We start from the raw sequence: 17158 nt of genomic DNA on the forward strand, positions 1-17158 counted from the left end.
TCTAGCCTCCAGAACTGTGAGAGATAAAGTTTCTGTTGTTTAAAATATCCTGTCTGTAGCACTTCATTATGGCAGCCTTAGCCATATGCTAACCCAAGTCGCTTTGGAGAGAAAGATGAGCAACAGAGGAGGGTCTGCCCTGAAAAAAACCTATGGTTCAACAGGGAGAAAGACACATCAAAAAATAACAATTTAAAAATTTACTGATGCCTTTCAAGGAGATTTCTGACCTCAACAAAAAACAGCCTCTGAGAATATATTCTGCAGAATATTTCAAGAAAAATAAAATAAAACACACTATTTTTTTTTATTACATGGTTTCATTTGCTTAGGAAACACATTTTCACATTTTTTAAAAAGTTCTTCCTTTTAAAGAAAATTACTATTTACAAAGGTTCCAGCCTATTTTTATTTCAGTTTTCTCTTCTTCCACCTGCTACAAACCTTCCGGCAAGATCCTTTGCCAGCAAGCAAAGGATCACCTCTCTCACCCCTTCTCTTCTCCTCCATCTCCTCCCCCTTCCTTGTCTGGTTCTCAGTACCTTTCGGGTAAGGAAACAGACATGGAGATAAGGAAATGGAGTCTCCCCGTTTTTTGCACACTTTGCCAAAGTATGTTCCCCCACTTTTGCTTCCCTGTTCTCAAAAAAATACTACTTCCACATTCTAGAAATTTTGTTAACAGCCTATCTTAAACTAACACTTTAAAAGTTACTATTTTTAAAATAAACCAGTTTCAGGGAATGCCTTGAGTTCCCTTTTCTATCAGTTTCTATTTATGAGTTTTTGGTAAATTATTAATAACACTTTGTTCTCTTAACAAGCTGCTTATGCTGTAAACAAATTAACTATACATGGATATATGCTTTTCCAGTCTATCAGAACATACTGGTCATTGCACAGAAAAGATAGTATAGCAGAGTAGGTTTTAGGTTGAATATACATTGGCATGGAAAACCAACTCAAAAGATGCTTTTGAAATTAAACACAAGGTAGCAGCTTATTTAATATTTCTTTCTCTGTCCAAGTTAAATTTGATTATACCTTCAAATCTGCAGAAAAAGGTATAACCCACATCGTGTAAAAGAAAGAAAGAGTTGATTCTTGAACAACCCAGGCGTGAACTGCACAGGTCTATTTACACAGAAATTTTTTTGTATGTACTACTACAGTCCTACACAACCCACAGGAGGTTGAATCTGCTGATGCAGAATTGCAGATAGGGCTGATTGTGAAGTTAGCTCCAGGCGAATTTCTGACTGTGTGTAGGGTCAGCACCCCAGCCCCCCATGCCAGTCATTCAAGGGACAACTGTACTATTTATTTTCTCCATACTTCATATTATGACAGCTTAGAAATTAGAATTAAATTGATCTTTGAAAATTACAACATTTGGCATTAATAATAGTAAAATTTAAATTCTGTAGCACCATCAGAAGATTACGGTATTATTTTACTATACAGTATTTTAAGAATCAAAAAAATTAGGAGAATTTTATTTTTCAATTGCATAAAAGGAATCCCCTTAAAATAATAATACAGCTTAAAGTGTTAAATCTCTTATTCACAGAAAGTTTTTCACTCAGCAGGACACTGAGCAGGCGCTCACCTCTCTGCCATCAAACAGAACAGCAATTGCTGCAGTTGTTACCATCTAAGTCCCTAAGTCATGTCCAACTCTCTGCGACCCCACGGACAGCGGCACGCCAGATTCCTCTGCCCTCTACCATCTCCTGGAGCTTGCTCAAACTCATGTCCATTGACTTGGTGATGCCATCCAACCATCTCATCCTCTGCCATCCCCTTCTCCTCCTGCCCTCAATCTTTCCCAGCATCAGTCCCATTTCCAATGAATCAGCTCTTCTCATGAAGTGACCGCATTACTGGAGCTTCAGCTTCAGCATCAGTTCTTCCAATGAATATTCAGGGTTGATTTCCTTTAGGACTGACTGATGTGATCTCCTACTAAGTGTTAACCTTTGAACAGGGATTTTTTTAATTCACAACAACCCAGTGAGATACACAAGTTTGAGACCTATTTTCCAGATGCAGAAACTGAAGCAAAGCATGCTTAGCTTGCTTTCTCAAGATACCACAGTCAAAACACAGTCGGGACATGGCACAATCAAATGAGACCCCCGAAGTCTGGAGTCACAACCCCTCCTGCCCAGCCTGAGGGTGAGCGAGTGTAGCAGCAGAACCTGCGGCCTCCCTGATAGTCACACCCCTTCCTCCTTACCAACAAAATCCCAGTTTTATTGGAGCAGAAACACATATGTTTAAAAATCCCTAATTTCACTGATGTCTCTTTTGGTGGAGGTGACACTGTGGAACAGATTCTGGCTAAAGGCAGAGGTCCGAGGGACAGTACTCCTTCTCAGAGGAAAGTTCATTTGGAGAAAATCCTCCCAAGTCTACACTTTTCCTGAGAACTGGGCCTGCAGAATTCAGCTTCTTCTTCACGACTACAAAAACAGACAGCAGAACTCAAAATGAGTCCAGCCCCCTGACCTTCTTGTTGCAGGAGATAAATTCAACCCATCCCTTCAAACACTTCAATACACTTTCCTACGATCCATAACTCCAAGTCTTCCCTAACCATCACTGACTAAGTAGTATAGTCCTTATATTACCGGTCATAACTTTATTTCTCAAATCAGATTCCTTTTAAAACCCTGCAGCCATGAATCTGAGCTTACCTACTGGGTTCTGTTGATAACAGTGAATTCAATAAAGAAACAAAAAAATTTAATAATTATCTATAGGAGGCATAAAAAATGGGACAAATGGTGAAAAAAGATGAGAGAGATGCAAAAAACACCTTTTTACATTGTTTGGGTGTTTTTTCTAACCATGAATATATAGTTTTTCCAAACGATATAAATGACTTTTTAAAAGAAAACAAATAAATCAAAGGAGGATATATTAGGCTTTTTTCTTTCCTGCCAAGAAATCAACAATATTACCTTTCTTGGGTCGACAGGATAATTCAAGGTGTTTTTCTGTAGTAGTCTTCTTTTCATCTGTTAATGACTTCAAGCAGATAATGGTAACAATAATAATAATAATTAATAATGATGTAGTAATTCATGTGACAAGAGCTAAAAACCAACATTACATAAAATATTCAAGAACTTACACTACACCCCTTTAACATATTCGTCTATTTTCCTTTATTTACCAACAAGTATTCCCAAAGCACATATTTATAATTGCATTTTTATATTTTTCCAGAATCTAAACAGAGGACTGTCTTTTTAGAGTTGATAACAGTGGTGAGCACTCCTTCTTACGGTGAGTACTTCAAAGTTACCACATAAACCAAAATCAACCAGAATCCCCCAGTGTCATCAGGTCCTGATACATAAGCATTTCATTAAATAGACTTCTTTTAAAGGTAGGATGCTCAACAGTGTCATCTTCTGAGAATATTTCCAGTATGCATCCCTACTTACAAAGTGCAAAGTCCTACATGACAGAAAGAGGTGAATACTACTATGCCACGATTGTAGGGAATTCAACGATGAGAATAACAAGGAACACATCAATTACAGTGTTCTGAAAGAAAATAAGGAAGGGAATTCCAAAGAAATGTAAGTATAGTGGCGTGAACTCTCAGGAAGCTAGGATTTATCGCTCAGCGTTCGGGGAAGACAGCATCATGACTTTACCGGAGTGCCAGGACTCTTCAGAAATCCTTCTCCACACCTGAGCCATGCTTCAGACAGGGAAGCCACAGTCCCCACGGTCCTGAGCCCTGCTCGTCTGCATGGTAGGGGACTCTCTCCTGGAAAGGACGGGTACTCTGCATCCCGATTTCTTTTTCTCTGTAGAAACAGTTTTCAAAGAAAAAAAATAAGGAAATCAATTTCATTAAATATACACTAACAAATGGCATTGGGGAGCAAGCCCAGCAATGGCATCAGTGAGGACCCAGTTTTTATTTCATTTTCATGTAGAATTTCCATTTTAGTGTCTTTTTAGAGAACAGTATTTCTCCAGTCTTTAAGGACTTAGCTCCTTCCATGGGCTTCGGTGGAGGCCGTGGGGCAACAGCTGCAGGTCTGCTTCAGGGGGAAGGTCCTTCTGGGCTTCCTGGGAATGACTCCTGACCCCCTGGCTGTGAGTGACACGGCTCATACAGTAAGGTAGTTTCACACACAGCTCGTGAAGCACACAGGCATTGGAAACACTCGTTTCAGCAATGTCTGATGGCTTCAGCCTCTACTTTGTTCCAAATGAGGAACTTCTTAATGGCCTTGTTCTTGGGCACACACTGGGCACAGCTGGTGCATGAACAGGCTGCACGTGGCCTCGGCCCTTCCTAGACACGACCATCGTTTTTTCCTTCTGTGGTCATTTTGGAAATGGAAGCAAGGAGGCAAGAGAGAACTGGCAGAGTTTGCAAATTGTCTCTGAACCTCCACAGAAAGAAGAGTCAGAAGACAGCAAAACTAAAAGGGCTTGAACAACACAACTAGACAACCAACTCTAAAATACAAGTGGATAAGGACAAACCATGAACCCTCCAAAGTCCTGCATGGTATCCCATCTGACAGGAAAGAGCCAAGAGAAGCAAGAAAACAGAGGAGGGCCGAGCACAGAGGCAGCTGGTGTGCAGCAGGCAGGAGAGCAGCAGCTGAGAATGCACCAGAAATGGGAGGGCAGGGGCTCCACCCGAGACCCAAAGGAACCAAGGAGCTTACGACCAAAAACGGTGACAACACTGATTGTTTTCTCTCAAGCTATTTTATTTAGGTTTTTTTTTTTAATGTCTACGACAAACAATGGAGAAGGAAATGGCAACCCACTCGGGTATTCTTGCCTGGAGAAGTCCACGGATAGAGGAGCCTGACGGGCTACAGTCCATGGGGTCACAAAGAGTTGGACATGACTGAGTGACTAACACAATACGTGACAAACAAACACTCACCTTATAAGTTCTTTAATTTGCATTTTATTTTAAAGAAAATTTTAGATTTGCATTGGGAATTAAATTAAGGTAACCTACTAGAAGCTGATCACTTTATCAGAAATAAAACCCCCCAACCAATGACACTGCAGTTTTAAAAAATAAATTAAGATTAAAATACACCATTAAAACTTCCTTAATGAGGAAGAAGGGAACAAACTCATAAACATAAATTCAGCCATAACATAGATGGCATTTTAATACTTAAGAGGTCTAAGCTTGTTTCCTCTTATGTAGAAATTCCCGTGGTGGGGAGAACTGCAAGCAAAGAGGCATCGACCTCAGGAAGGTGCCACCTCCACCACAGTGCAGCTATCTGAAGAGGTTCACTGAGTTACCTAGAACAGTAAGGAAACTGGGAAACATCATTTGGTCTATTCAGTTCTTGGTCTATATATATACATATATTTTTAACTCCCGAATATCTCTCTAATACAATAAATCGGTCCAGGTCGGCTCCTCAGTAAAGTGGGTGATACCAGGAATGGGACAGGGAAGGACAGCATGAGCCTGAAATATCCTGAGCCAGAGAGTAAGAAACTGCTCAAGGAATAATGAGAGCATGCAAAAAAGACATAGGGGCCTGCATGAAGGGGCCCTCGTGGCCAAATGTGGGACATTCCAGCATCAAGTAAGTAATGATAGTAAAGGATTATAACCAACTGAACAAAATAAGAATGTAAGTCTACAACGACATAAACAAACAAATGACAGATTTAGAATATCATCAATGAAACTAGTAGGTGAAGTTTGAGGATGAAGAGAATATATACATGGTCACAGAACATCTCCCCAGAAGTGACTTATTAATTCCAAAGGGAAAAACAGTAACTTTACAGTGGAGAAATCTTTCAGACACCATCTTAATCAAGTCATGAATGTTGATGCAAACCATCAACAAGTGCTTCTTGATATGAGGCACCGAGCAGAATATAAGTCAACCTCCACAATATTACTACCAAAAACACATAACCTCAATCTCAACACTGAAAACATCAGACAAACCTAAAACAACTGGACTGCCCGCCTCAACAAGGACCCGGCCAAGAAACACGGAGAGAACCTGAGGAGCTAACCCAGATCAACGTAAGGCTGCAGAGGCATGGAGAGAAAATACAGCATGTGATCCTGGACTGGATCCTGAACCAGGAAAACAGACCATTATTAGGCAACTGATCTGAGAACACGGACATGAGTTGGTGATGGACAGGGAGGCCTGGCGTGCTGCAGTTCATAGGGTCGCAAAGAGTCAGACACGACTGTGCAACTGAACTGAGCGGATCTGAGAACTGGAACAAGCAGACAGAGTGGGGCCATGAACCTCCGCTGGGAACATGCATGTCAGGTGACTCGGAATTTTCCCTGCTCTACATGCCTGCAAGAGACTATAAAAGCACCATGAGCAGCGATTCAGGGATTACAAATAAAGTTGAGCAAGGAGGCAATTTCATAAATATACAGTCTTTGAAAAATGAGAATTGACTGTACTTTGAACGGAGCATACTTAGAAAGAAGCAACTAGTTAAAACCCAAAAACGTTAAATTCTGCTTTACTATCCACATCAGCCCCTCACAGACCACTTTTCCTTCCTCTCACCTCTCTGCTCAAATTTTCACTTCTTTCACATCAGGTGTATGTATTTACTCATTTTGAAACTTTATTCCTTTGATACCAAATGCATGCCACTAGACATCTGTGGGATACTCCCTTTGGAAAGAAGTGAAAATTTCTAAATATTGCTTTGGATATCATGTAATAAATTTGGAGAACAAATCAAATGTCTACCAATACAAAGTTTACTTGGGTATCTGAAAAAATCTCAGTGGCTCTAGCCACATACTCAATGGATGTCAACACTTTTCACCCAGGAATTGATCTACATTAAGGAGAGAGAATGAGGAACAGATGTGAAGTTTTAACTACATCAGCGAGTATGCCCGCACTGTGGTGCTCAGAGCCTGTCCTGTGAGGTTTACTGAGTGCGTGTTTTTTTCAGAGACCCTTCCTCTGCTCTGACAATAGAACATCTCTCAGGCTTGTCACTCACTACTTTGGTTACATCTGACCCGTCCTCTGCTTCTCTGGATTTCATCCACACTCAAGATTCTTCAGGGACTAGAACCCTGTAACTTAACATAAAGGACAGAATTCTAAGGTCCTGCTTTCCAGTCAGCCAATGCAGACACTCTGCAGGCCCCGGGACACAAAATGAGCAAGAAGGACCCCACCCTCCAGCAGCTCAGGCAGGAGTGACACAGACCCTCCCACAAGTGCAAGGACAAAAGGGTCTGAGCCCCAGTTCGGGCAGCTCCCAGCCCGGCCCTCCACAGCCCTCTTCGGCGGTCCCTCCGACTGCCCCAGCCAGTCTCGTTTCCCGTGCTGCTGCCAGGCGGGGCATTTCCAACACCACACCTGCATCCACGCACGCTGTGCCAGACGTCTCCTCTCCTCCTCTGGTCTCTCTAACAGATTCCTCCACAGATCATGCTCATCTTTTCCATGAAATATCCTTCAAAGTCTCCATCAACGCCCTCCCTCAGGGACCCCATCCGGTTTCTTGCCCAACTTACCCCTTGCCCTGGAGTAAGAGCTCCTGAGGGCAGGAGTCCCGTGCCTCTGCACCTCATCCCCGCTGCACAGCACCCCCCCTGAGGTCCTCTTTACATAACTACTGAACAAACAGGCAAATTCTGTGACTATTACACCAGATCTGTCACAAAATTTTTAAATATCCAAGGTAAGTCAGTCAGTAAGTATAAGCCTATGGGGAAATGCAGCCCACTTCATTTCCATTTTATCCACCTATGGTCAAAAACAATACCTCCAGCATCCCTCTCTACATGGCTAGACAGCATGGATACTTCTCTCTCCACAGTGTTCACTCTGCCAGAAGCAGGTGCTTACAGGGCAACTTCACTACCCAACCTTCTCGTTCATCCACCTTTTTTTTTTTTTTTCCACAAAAAACACACACACTCCCCAACCACAGTTTTGGGCACCCAGCATGGTCAAGGTTAATCATAGGACATCGGCCTGTCCACAGTGACTGGTCCAGTAATGCCACGGGACCCAAGCTGAGGCGGTCAGAGACCCGCTCAGTGGGACCACTGGAGAAGATTCTCTTCTCAACTTGGTCAAGGGTGTGTCCCCAAAGCAGCCAGCCACCTTATCCCATACAATGGGAAGAAACCTGAGAAAGTCAGAAGAGGAACAAGCCATGCTCCAGGCTAGAGGGCAGGTCCCCAAGCAGCCCAGGTGCCCAGATGCTGTGAGCTGCAGGCCAACGCAGCAATCTTCCAAGCCTCTATCCAATTTAAATTGGCCTTCAACCGCCAGATACTAAAAGAGCTGAGCCACAGTATTCAGTAAATATCTATACTGAGCTGAAGTGACTCACTGAGCCCTCTGAAGGTACACAGCCAAAACCCATTTTCACCTTCAATGACCTTGGGCTCTAACGACATAATTAGAGTGGAGGAAGAAATAGACCAACATTGGGCTGATGAGCTCAGAAACAGGTTCATGAGTGAATGTTTCCTGGAGAAAGCTCACTCTGACTTGAACAAAGGAAGAAATATACTTTGGTGACGGCTACCTGTAGATCCTGGGTTGTCCAGGCTAGTCAATGTCGTGAGCTATTATCCTCCTTAAGCACAGAAATACCCAGGAAATTTCACAAGCAGAACACAAATCCTTTCGCCCTCATCTTCAGGCTGTGCTGTCACACTGGTCTGGCCTGAGTCACAGCTGTGCTACCAGTTGGCTACATTTACAATTCTCAAGACCCAGTTTCTGTGTCAGTAAAATATGGATAATAGATGCACGTATCTCAAGACCACCACCAAGATAAAATCTGTACTTAAAAACGATACTGTGAGATGATAGTACCATATACCACCATAACAGAAGGAAGAAGAAGAGTTGGTTAATATTCAGGAGAGTTAATATGAGAATGTACTTTAGACATTTTTAATAAAGATGTTTACTAGGATTCACAAAAATACTGTTTCAATCTAATGACCAGCTTTAATATTTCAAAACTCAAAAAAAGAAAATGAAGTTTACTGATTAGCACCCTACAGTCTCTCAGAGAGTTTAAGGAGCAGAAAGGAATTAAATGACTCGTTGGAAAAAGCCAGTGTATACACACACAATGGAACATTATTCAGCCTTAAAGAAAGAAAAAAATTCTGACACAAGATACAACATGGAAAAACCTTGAAGACATTAAGCTAAGTGAAATAAAAGAGACCCAAAAGGCAAACACCGTATGATTCCACTCACATGAGGTCCTCAGAGTCATCAAATTCACAGAGACATAAAGTAGAACTATGGTGGCCAGGGGCTGGGGGAGGGAAAAATGAGGAGCTGTTGTTTAAATGGGTAAAGGGTTTCGGTTTGGGATGACAAAAAATTCTAGAGATGGAAGGTGGTGACAGTTCCAAAACAACAGGAAAGTAGTGTCACACACCATACACTTAAAATCGTTAAAACAGTAAACTACATTATTTTACCACAAGTTTAAAAATTGCTATCAAGGGCAATGCACATCAAAATCATCAGGTATGCTTCTGGAGACAGGAGATCCTCAAACCTCAAATGAGAACCCTGAGTGAGGAGAGGCTCAGGAATTTGCATTTCAGCAACCATCTTGCTGAGTCTTCCACTATTACAGTTTGAGAACTGCCACACAGCACACTGGGTTAAAATCCGCACTGTAAGGGGAAACTAAACACACAACCGTCTCTGCACATACTTGGAATTTTCTATAGCTGTCAAGTACACACTGTTGGGTAAAACAAGTAAAAATACCATTGGCTCTGCTGAGCTTTTGAAAAGGCCAAGGGAGAAACCTATGAAGCTTTACATCCCAGGGGCTGGAGGCTGTAAGAAGGAAATCTTCAAAGACCAGGATGCAAGTCCCAAGACACTATATTCAGGCTCCAAACTCTCCTACCATAGACAGTTCCACTCCTCAAGCCGTCATTCAACCATGCACAAGTTTCTCTCTGCTTTTTTTTTTTTTTAATCTCTCTCTTACCATGACCCCATCTAGCTATCCCTTGCTCCTTCTCTTCCCTAGCACACTTACATAGAGACTACTGCAACTTCATTTCTTCACTAACCTCTCCTCAAAACTGTTTTCCCTTTGATGAATGTATTGCTTCACACTCATAAATGTACAGGTATCATTATTTTCATAAATAAATGACAAGAACTGAAAAAAGAATTCAATGTGTCATGTCCAATTCTTTGCAACCCCACAGACTGTAGCCCACCAGGCTCCTCTGTCCATGAGATTCTCCAGGCAAGAATACTGGACAGGGTAGCCATTTCCTTCTCCAGGGGATCTTTCTGACCCAGGGATCGGACTGGCGTCTCCTGAGTCTCCTGCATTGGCAGGCAGTTTCTTTACCAGAGCCCCCTAGGAAGCCCAGGTGAATTCAATAAACTGGTTCAAAATAAGGAAAGACTTATACAGAATGTTCAAAGGGAAAATTTTTTGAGATCTTCATAAAACTGTGGCCAAGAACTCAGGCACTAAGTATGCTTCTCTTCTTTCTGTAAATAAATTAGTTATTGGGTATACAAAATACACTGTTTTTCTCTGTCATAGTTTTTAGGAGGAGATAACCTAGAGTTACACAAACTGGACAGGTTTTCTTACAAATAACTTTTACAGAAATTGTTCTTGTGTGTTTCAATCTTTACAGAAGTATTCCTTTTTGTGTCTTGACATTACAATAACTTTTTTTAAAGAATCACTCTATTCCACTATTTGTCTATTACAAAAACTGAGTACAAAATTGTGTACCAGGGACCAGGCTAGCCACTGACACACCTGTTTTAATACACTGCTGCCCGATTCGTGTCTTCTGATTACACACATTTTAGCTGTATCCTTAAAACAGATAATGTTGTATTCTGCTGTTTTTCTTTGCTCAATGGGAATTTTCTGATGCTCTACAAAAGTCCTACCCCTTAAAAGAAGAGAAATCAAACCTATGAGTTCATAAGAAGCCAATGGAAACCATTTATACACAAGAATCAATGTTCTGTTTCTGACTATATCCGGATGGAAAAAAATATTCAGAATTTATTTTCAAGTATATATCTATTAACACTAATGACTGTAAGTTTTAAAACAGTAACATCAATTTTGATGTAGATACAAGCATTGATAGAAAAAAATATTTGCAGGAAACGCATGAAAGTGCCTGTGTCACCTGACTGCAGATTGACAGGTGATATTCTCTAGTGTATTATTTTATAGCAATTTTATAATAGGTGTGTATTATTATCAGAAAAGACAAAAAAAAAATTTAACTGTTCTAAACTGTACACACTAAAATCCCAAGTATCTTTCCAGCTTGAGTCTCTGTTCCAAAAGGAACCTAAGTACTCCCCCTGCTGGTTATTTAAACAATTCCCCAAAAGTAAGAGCAATGGTTAGAAGGCAAAGATTTCTTAAATCAAATCATATCAAAAGACAATGATACCTGAACTATGAACTTCAGAGCAAGTTAACAGGATAGGATATCAGGAAACAACGTAACCACTCTAAAGCTTTTCTTTCCTAAGTTTCTTTAGCTACCTCCTTCAATGTCTTCCATACCTTCAAACTTTTTTCTCCATACATCTGAATCCATTAGCTTTGCTGATCAAAATCCAAATTATGAAGCAAAGTATTAAGAGTACTGAATTTTTAACTTTCTTTTCCTAAATATATACACGGGCCTTGATTACGTGCTCAGTCACTTCAGCTGTGTCCAGCTCTTTTTGCTCCATGGACTGCAGCCCAGCAGGCTCCCCTGTCAATGGGATTCTCCAGGCAAGAATACTGGAGTGGGTAGCCATTCCCTTTTCCAGGGTATGTTCCCGACCCAGGGATCGAACCTGCCCCTCCTGTGTTTCCTGCACTGCAGACAGATTCTTTACCTCAGAGTCACGAGGAAAGCCCAACTCCATCTGCACTTATATTTTAATTAAGTCATTTAAGACAAAATGGACATTAGGAGACACTGGAACAATGTCTTTAAAATTCTGAGGAAAACTGGTTTTCAATCTAGACTTATATACTCAGCCAAATTATTAATCAACAGTGCAAACAAAATAAAGAAATTTTCAGACATGCAGAACTCAAAAAAACTCTTTATTAGGAAGATACTGGAGGATATATCACAGTAAAAGGAGGAAATAAGCCATATACCTGACTAGAGACAGGCATAAAAACCTTAATTACCTATAATTAAGTAAAAAATGATGTAAAGAAAAATATGCAGTGATTATTTCCTATATTAAAATAATGGCTGCACAGAAAGGAAACAGTATATACTACTTGAGTTTTCAATGGACCATATTTATGTGACCATAGTATTAATATTCACTTCTGGTTTAGCAAAAAAACTGTAACATAACTATACAAGAAAGGTTAACAGAGATATGGAATGCTCACAGGGAGCTATGTCCTGATTTTCTATAGTAGGTAATCAACAGATTTAAAGAAAGTGAAAGTGAAAGTCACTCAGTCATGTCTGAATCTTTGCAACCCTATGGGCTACACAGTCCATGGAATTCTTCAGGCCAGAATACTGGAGTGGGTAGCTGTTCCCTTCTCCAGGGGATTTTCCTAATCCAGGGATGGAATCCAGGTCTCCCACATTGCAGGTAGATTCTTTACCAGCTGAGCCAAAACGTGTTTTTTAAAATAAGGAAATAAACTCCACAAAAAATAGCTAAAAGAATGTGATTTGCAAACTTCTAACCTAAACAAAATGGTACAGATTTGTTTCTCCCAGCTTCTGCCAAGCAAGAACAACTATCATCCCTGGAAGTACCACAGAGACTGGTGAGAATTCTCGAAGGTGGCAAGAAGGTGGCAAGCTGGTTGAAGAGCCCAAGACTGAAGGAATAACAGAGCAACAAAGTGCCTTATGTCCCAGCATCCAACAGAAGGTCACCCAGATCCCATGTGTCCCCACCTGCAATCTACCTCATTCCTCCACTTGATCAAGCAGGAGTCTCTCTGACAATATCAAGTAAGCCAAGCACCACCAGCGAGAGCAATCACGAGCCCTACAGATAAGTGATCAAGGGAATCCCAATGCACTCAGACCTCCTTCTTCATTAGAGGTTTCAGGACAAGGAAGAGAGAGGAGAAAGGTGGAGAAGACATGAGTGTCAGTAAGACAAATCTCCACCACAACAGAAGATTCACTGATGTCAGAGGCATGGGGGCAGGAACATAGCATGAACCTGACGAGGGAAGCTTCTTGGTCACTCTGTGCCCCGAGACTGTCTGCTCCCTCACCGAGAGACACGCAGCAGGGCAGCCTGGGGAACCATCCTCTGTTCCCTCAGGTTCCTGGCACTAGATATGCCAGGCAGACCAACACCATCACAAAGATTCTAAAAATTAAACTATCACTGAAACCACAGTCCACAAAAGTAGGTCAGGACCTGAGTGCTTGATCGTAGCAGCATACTACTAAGATAAAACACTTAAATGGAACCCAGCATCTCCTAAATGGACAAAATGTCCAGAGTACAACTGAAAAATTGCTCTTCACTAAGAATCAATACTATCAAAAAACAAGTAAGAAAAAAGTTAACTGATGCCAACAATTAAATGAATCTTGTGCTGGAAATACCTAACAAGAATTTTTAAATAGCTGTCATAAAAATGTTTCAACCATCAACGTCAAGTTCTCTTGAAACAATGAAAAACTAGTAAAAAAAGAATTATTTTAAAAAGACCAAATGGAAATTATAGAACTGAAAAGTACAATTATCAAATTAAAAAATAATAATAAATTACCAAAAAAAAAACACTACTGTATGGACTCAGTAGTAAAATAATTACAGAAGATAAAATCAGTAATTTGTAGGCCAATCGATAGAATTCACCTAATCCGAATAACAGATTAAGAGAATATCGTTTAAAAAAACCTGACTAGAGCCCCAGAGCCTGTGAGACAGTAACAAGATTCATCATTCATACCATCAGTGCCCCGAGAGGTAAAGAAAAAGAAAGGAGATTGGAAAAATATGTTAAAACATATCAGCTTAAAATTTCCTGCTATTGCTACTGCTGCTAAGTAGCTTCAGTCGTGTCCGACTCTGTGCGACCCCATAGATGGCAGCCCACCAGGCTCCCCCGTCCCTGGGATTCTCAATGCAAGAACACCAGAGTGGGTTGCCATTTCCTTCTCCAATGCATGAAAGTGAAAAGTGAAAGTGAAGTCGCTCAGTTGTGTCCAACTCCTAGCGACCCCAGCTACCAGGCTCCTCCATCCATGGGATTTTCCAGGCAAGAGTACTGGAGTGGGATGCCATTGCCTTCTATACTTGGCCAAAGGTACAATACTTCTACAGATTTAATAAGCTAAATAAACCCAAAGCAGGATAAACCTAAAGAAACCAATGGTGAGACATCAAAATTAAACTTTTAAAATCCAAAGACAAAAAAAAGTTTGGAAAAGGGTCATGATAACATATTGCCTATATAGAAATACCAATTCTAGTGGCAAAATTCTTATCTGAAACCTTAGAGGCCAGAATGAACTGGAGTAATTATTTTTCAATTCTTAAAGAAAATAACTGTAACTCACGACTTGATATCCAATAAACAGTCAATAAACAATAATAGTCAAAACAATAAACAATAAATATCCTCATCAGTAAAGAGAAAATAATGACATTTTTAGACCAAAAAAATATATAATACTTAGAAATCAACAGATGTATAAAGATTGGTAAAAAGAAGTCCTCAAACAGAAGAAAATGATTTTTTAAAAATCTTGTCATCAGTGATGAAAAAGGAAAAACAGAAATTACAGATATATGGATAAATACTAAAGACAATCCTTCTCAAGAACTGTACAAATCACATTCAATAAATATGAAATATGAAACAAGTTACAACACTAGCTGACATTAAAGATAAAAGTGAAGATCCTATATTTTACCAGAAGTGGTAAAATGCTGCACATGTAGACTGTGGTAAGTTACATACGTATTATTGTATACCTAGAAAAACCATCGAGAACACAATAAAACAAGATAAGCTAGGAATAATTATAAGTAAGTCAAACTGGAAACCTAATAATGTTTAAGTAGCTCTAAAAAGTCAAGAAGAGAGAAAGGAAAAAAACAACAGAAAGAAAGTCACCAAAAACAAATAACAAGATGGCACTAATATATCAATAATTATCTCTTACATGTAAATGACCTAAGTACATCCAACAAAACACAGAGCCTGGCAGAATAAACTGAAAACATGAACCAATTACATGCTGTTTGGAAGAAACTCAAGTTCAATATTACAGTGACACTGAAAGTAAACGAATAGAAAGATATGCCAAGTAAACACTGACAAGAACAGGGGCTGCAATATTAGTATCTGGTAAAGTAGACTCAGGTCAAAGACAGATATTACACAATGATAAAAGGATAAATTCAGCAAGATATAATACTAATTTTATAAACACCCAACAACAGAGCCTCAAAATGCATAAAATAGAACTGATAGAGCTGAAAGAATAAACAGTGAAATCCACCAATGTAATACTGGGGATTTCAACACCTGCCCACCGTGCTCAGCAGCTGATAGAACTAGTTGGGAGAAAACAAGCTAAATGATACAAGACCTTACACACACACAAAAACAAACCTAATGCCTGACACAGAGAGAACAGCCCACCTGTCAAAAACAAAATACATATTATTTCACCAAACAAAAAGGAATATTTACCCAAATAAAGCAGATTCAGAGTAAATTTAAACGACTGAAATCATACAGAATGTGTGGCTTGATCATAAACAAATTAAGTTAGAAATCAGGAATGAAAATAAATGCTAAACACATGACTAAAAAATAACAAATCAAACATACAGACTTTAAGAGAATTTTTAAAATATACAAAATTAAATGAAAAAGAAAACATCAAAATATATGGGATGTAGCTAGAGCAAAACTGAGGGAAATTCATAATACTAAATACAGTTGACCCTTGAACAACACAGGTTTGAACTGCGTGAGTCCACTTACACATGGATTTTTTTTTTCAATAAATATATACTCCAGGAGCACATGATCCACAGTTGCCAGAACCCATGGATGTGGAACCGTGGATACAGAGGGCTAATTATAAGTTAACCATGGATTTTCAACTGCACAAGAGATCAGCCTCCTAAACCCTGCACTGTTCAAGGGTCAACTTACTGTCACTGGAAATAAAGGAAATCTCAAATCAATAACAAAATTCCAATCTCAAGAAACTAAAGGAACAAAAAATAAAGCAAGCAAAAGGAAGAGAATAAACATCAACTGAAAAGAGGAAAACAATTACTTCTTAAAGCAATGAAACCAAGGGCTGATTCTTCAAAGATAATGACAATTGATACACTTTTAGCATGACTGACAAAACACAAGAACAGAGAAGACACAAATGACCAATATGAGTTTAAAATAGGGGATATTACTACAAATTCAACAGTCATTAACAAGATAAAAGAACACTACAAACTTTGCACCCAAAATTCAGTAACTTAGAGGAAACCAACCAATTCCTCAAAAACTACAACTCAATCAAGGATAATGTGAACAAACCTCATAACCATCAAATAAATTAAATCTGAAGTTTAAAAGTCCATGAAATTGAATCTGAAGTTTAAAAGTCCCTGAAAACAAACCACTAGGCCCAAGTGATTTCATTATAGGGTTCTAACTAACCTTTAACACAAGAATTAATGTCAATATTATATAATAACTTCAGGAAAATAAGAGAGAACACTTCCAAACTCATTTTAGAAAACAAATGTTACCCTGATAGAGTCAAGTAAAAACAGTATAAAAAAGAAAACTGCAGACCAAATGTCTCTTATGAATTTAAGTGCAAAAAAAAAAAAAGACTCAACAAAATATTAGCAAAAGGAATCCAACTTATATGCAGAGTACATCAGGAGAAACGCTGGGCTGGAGGAAGCACAAGCTGGAATCAAGATTGCCGGGAGAAATATCAAAAATCTCAGATATGCAGATGACACCACCCTTATGGCAGAAAGTGAAGAAGAACTAAAAAGCCTCTTGATGAAAGTGAAAGTGGAGAGTGAAAAACTTGGCTTAAAGCTCAACATTCAGAAAACTAAGACCATGGCATCTGGTCTCATCACATCATGGCAAA

The 17158-nt window shown here is 39.6% G+C and overlaps 1 protein-coding gene and 1 pseudogene across 1 annotated transcript in view; both read right to left on the reverse strand.

Moving 5' to 3' along the window:
* SPIDR (scaffolding protein involved in DNA repair) overlaps positions 1-17158 on the reverse strand; it is a 281100-nt gene that overhangs the window by 242640 nt on the left and 21302 nt on the right. The window contains exons 2-3 of the mRNA XM_010838934.1: positions 3672-3827; positions 2967-3033 (exon numbers count right to left, since the gene is read on the reverse strand). Of these exons, the coding sequence (XP_010837236.1) occupies positions 2967-3033; positions 3672-3827 (223 nt within the window). The remainder of the gene's footprint in view (positions 1-2966; positions 3034-3671; positions 3828-17158) is intronic.
* On the reverse strand, positions 3941-4360 carry LOC104987899 (annotated as a pseudogene).

Source organism: Bison bison, unplaced genomic scaffold, assembly GCF_000754665.1.
Source record: "Bison bison bison isolate TAMUID 2011002044 unplaced genomic scaffold, Bison_UMD1.0 scf7180017864108, whole genome shotgun sequence".
In the NCBI taxonomy this organism is placed as follows: domain Eukaryota; kingdom Metazoa; phylum Chordata; class Mammalia; order Artiodactyla; family Bovidae; genus Bison; species Bison bison.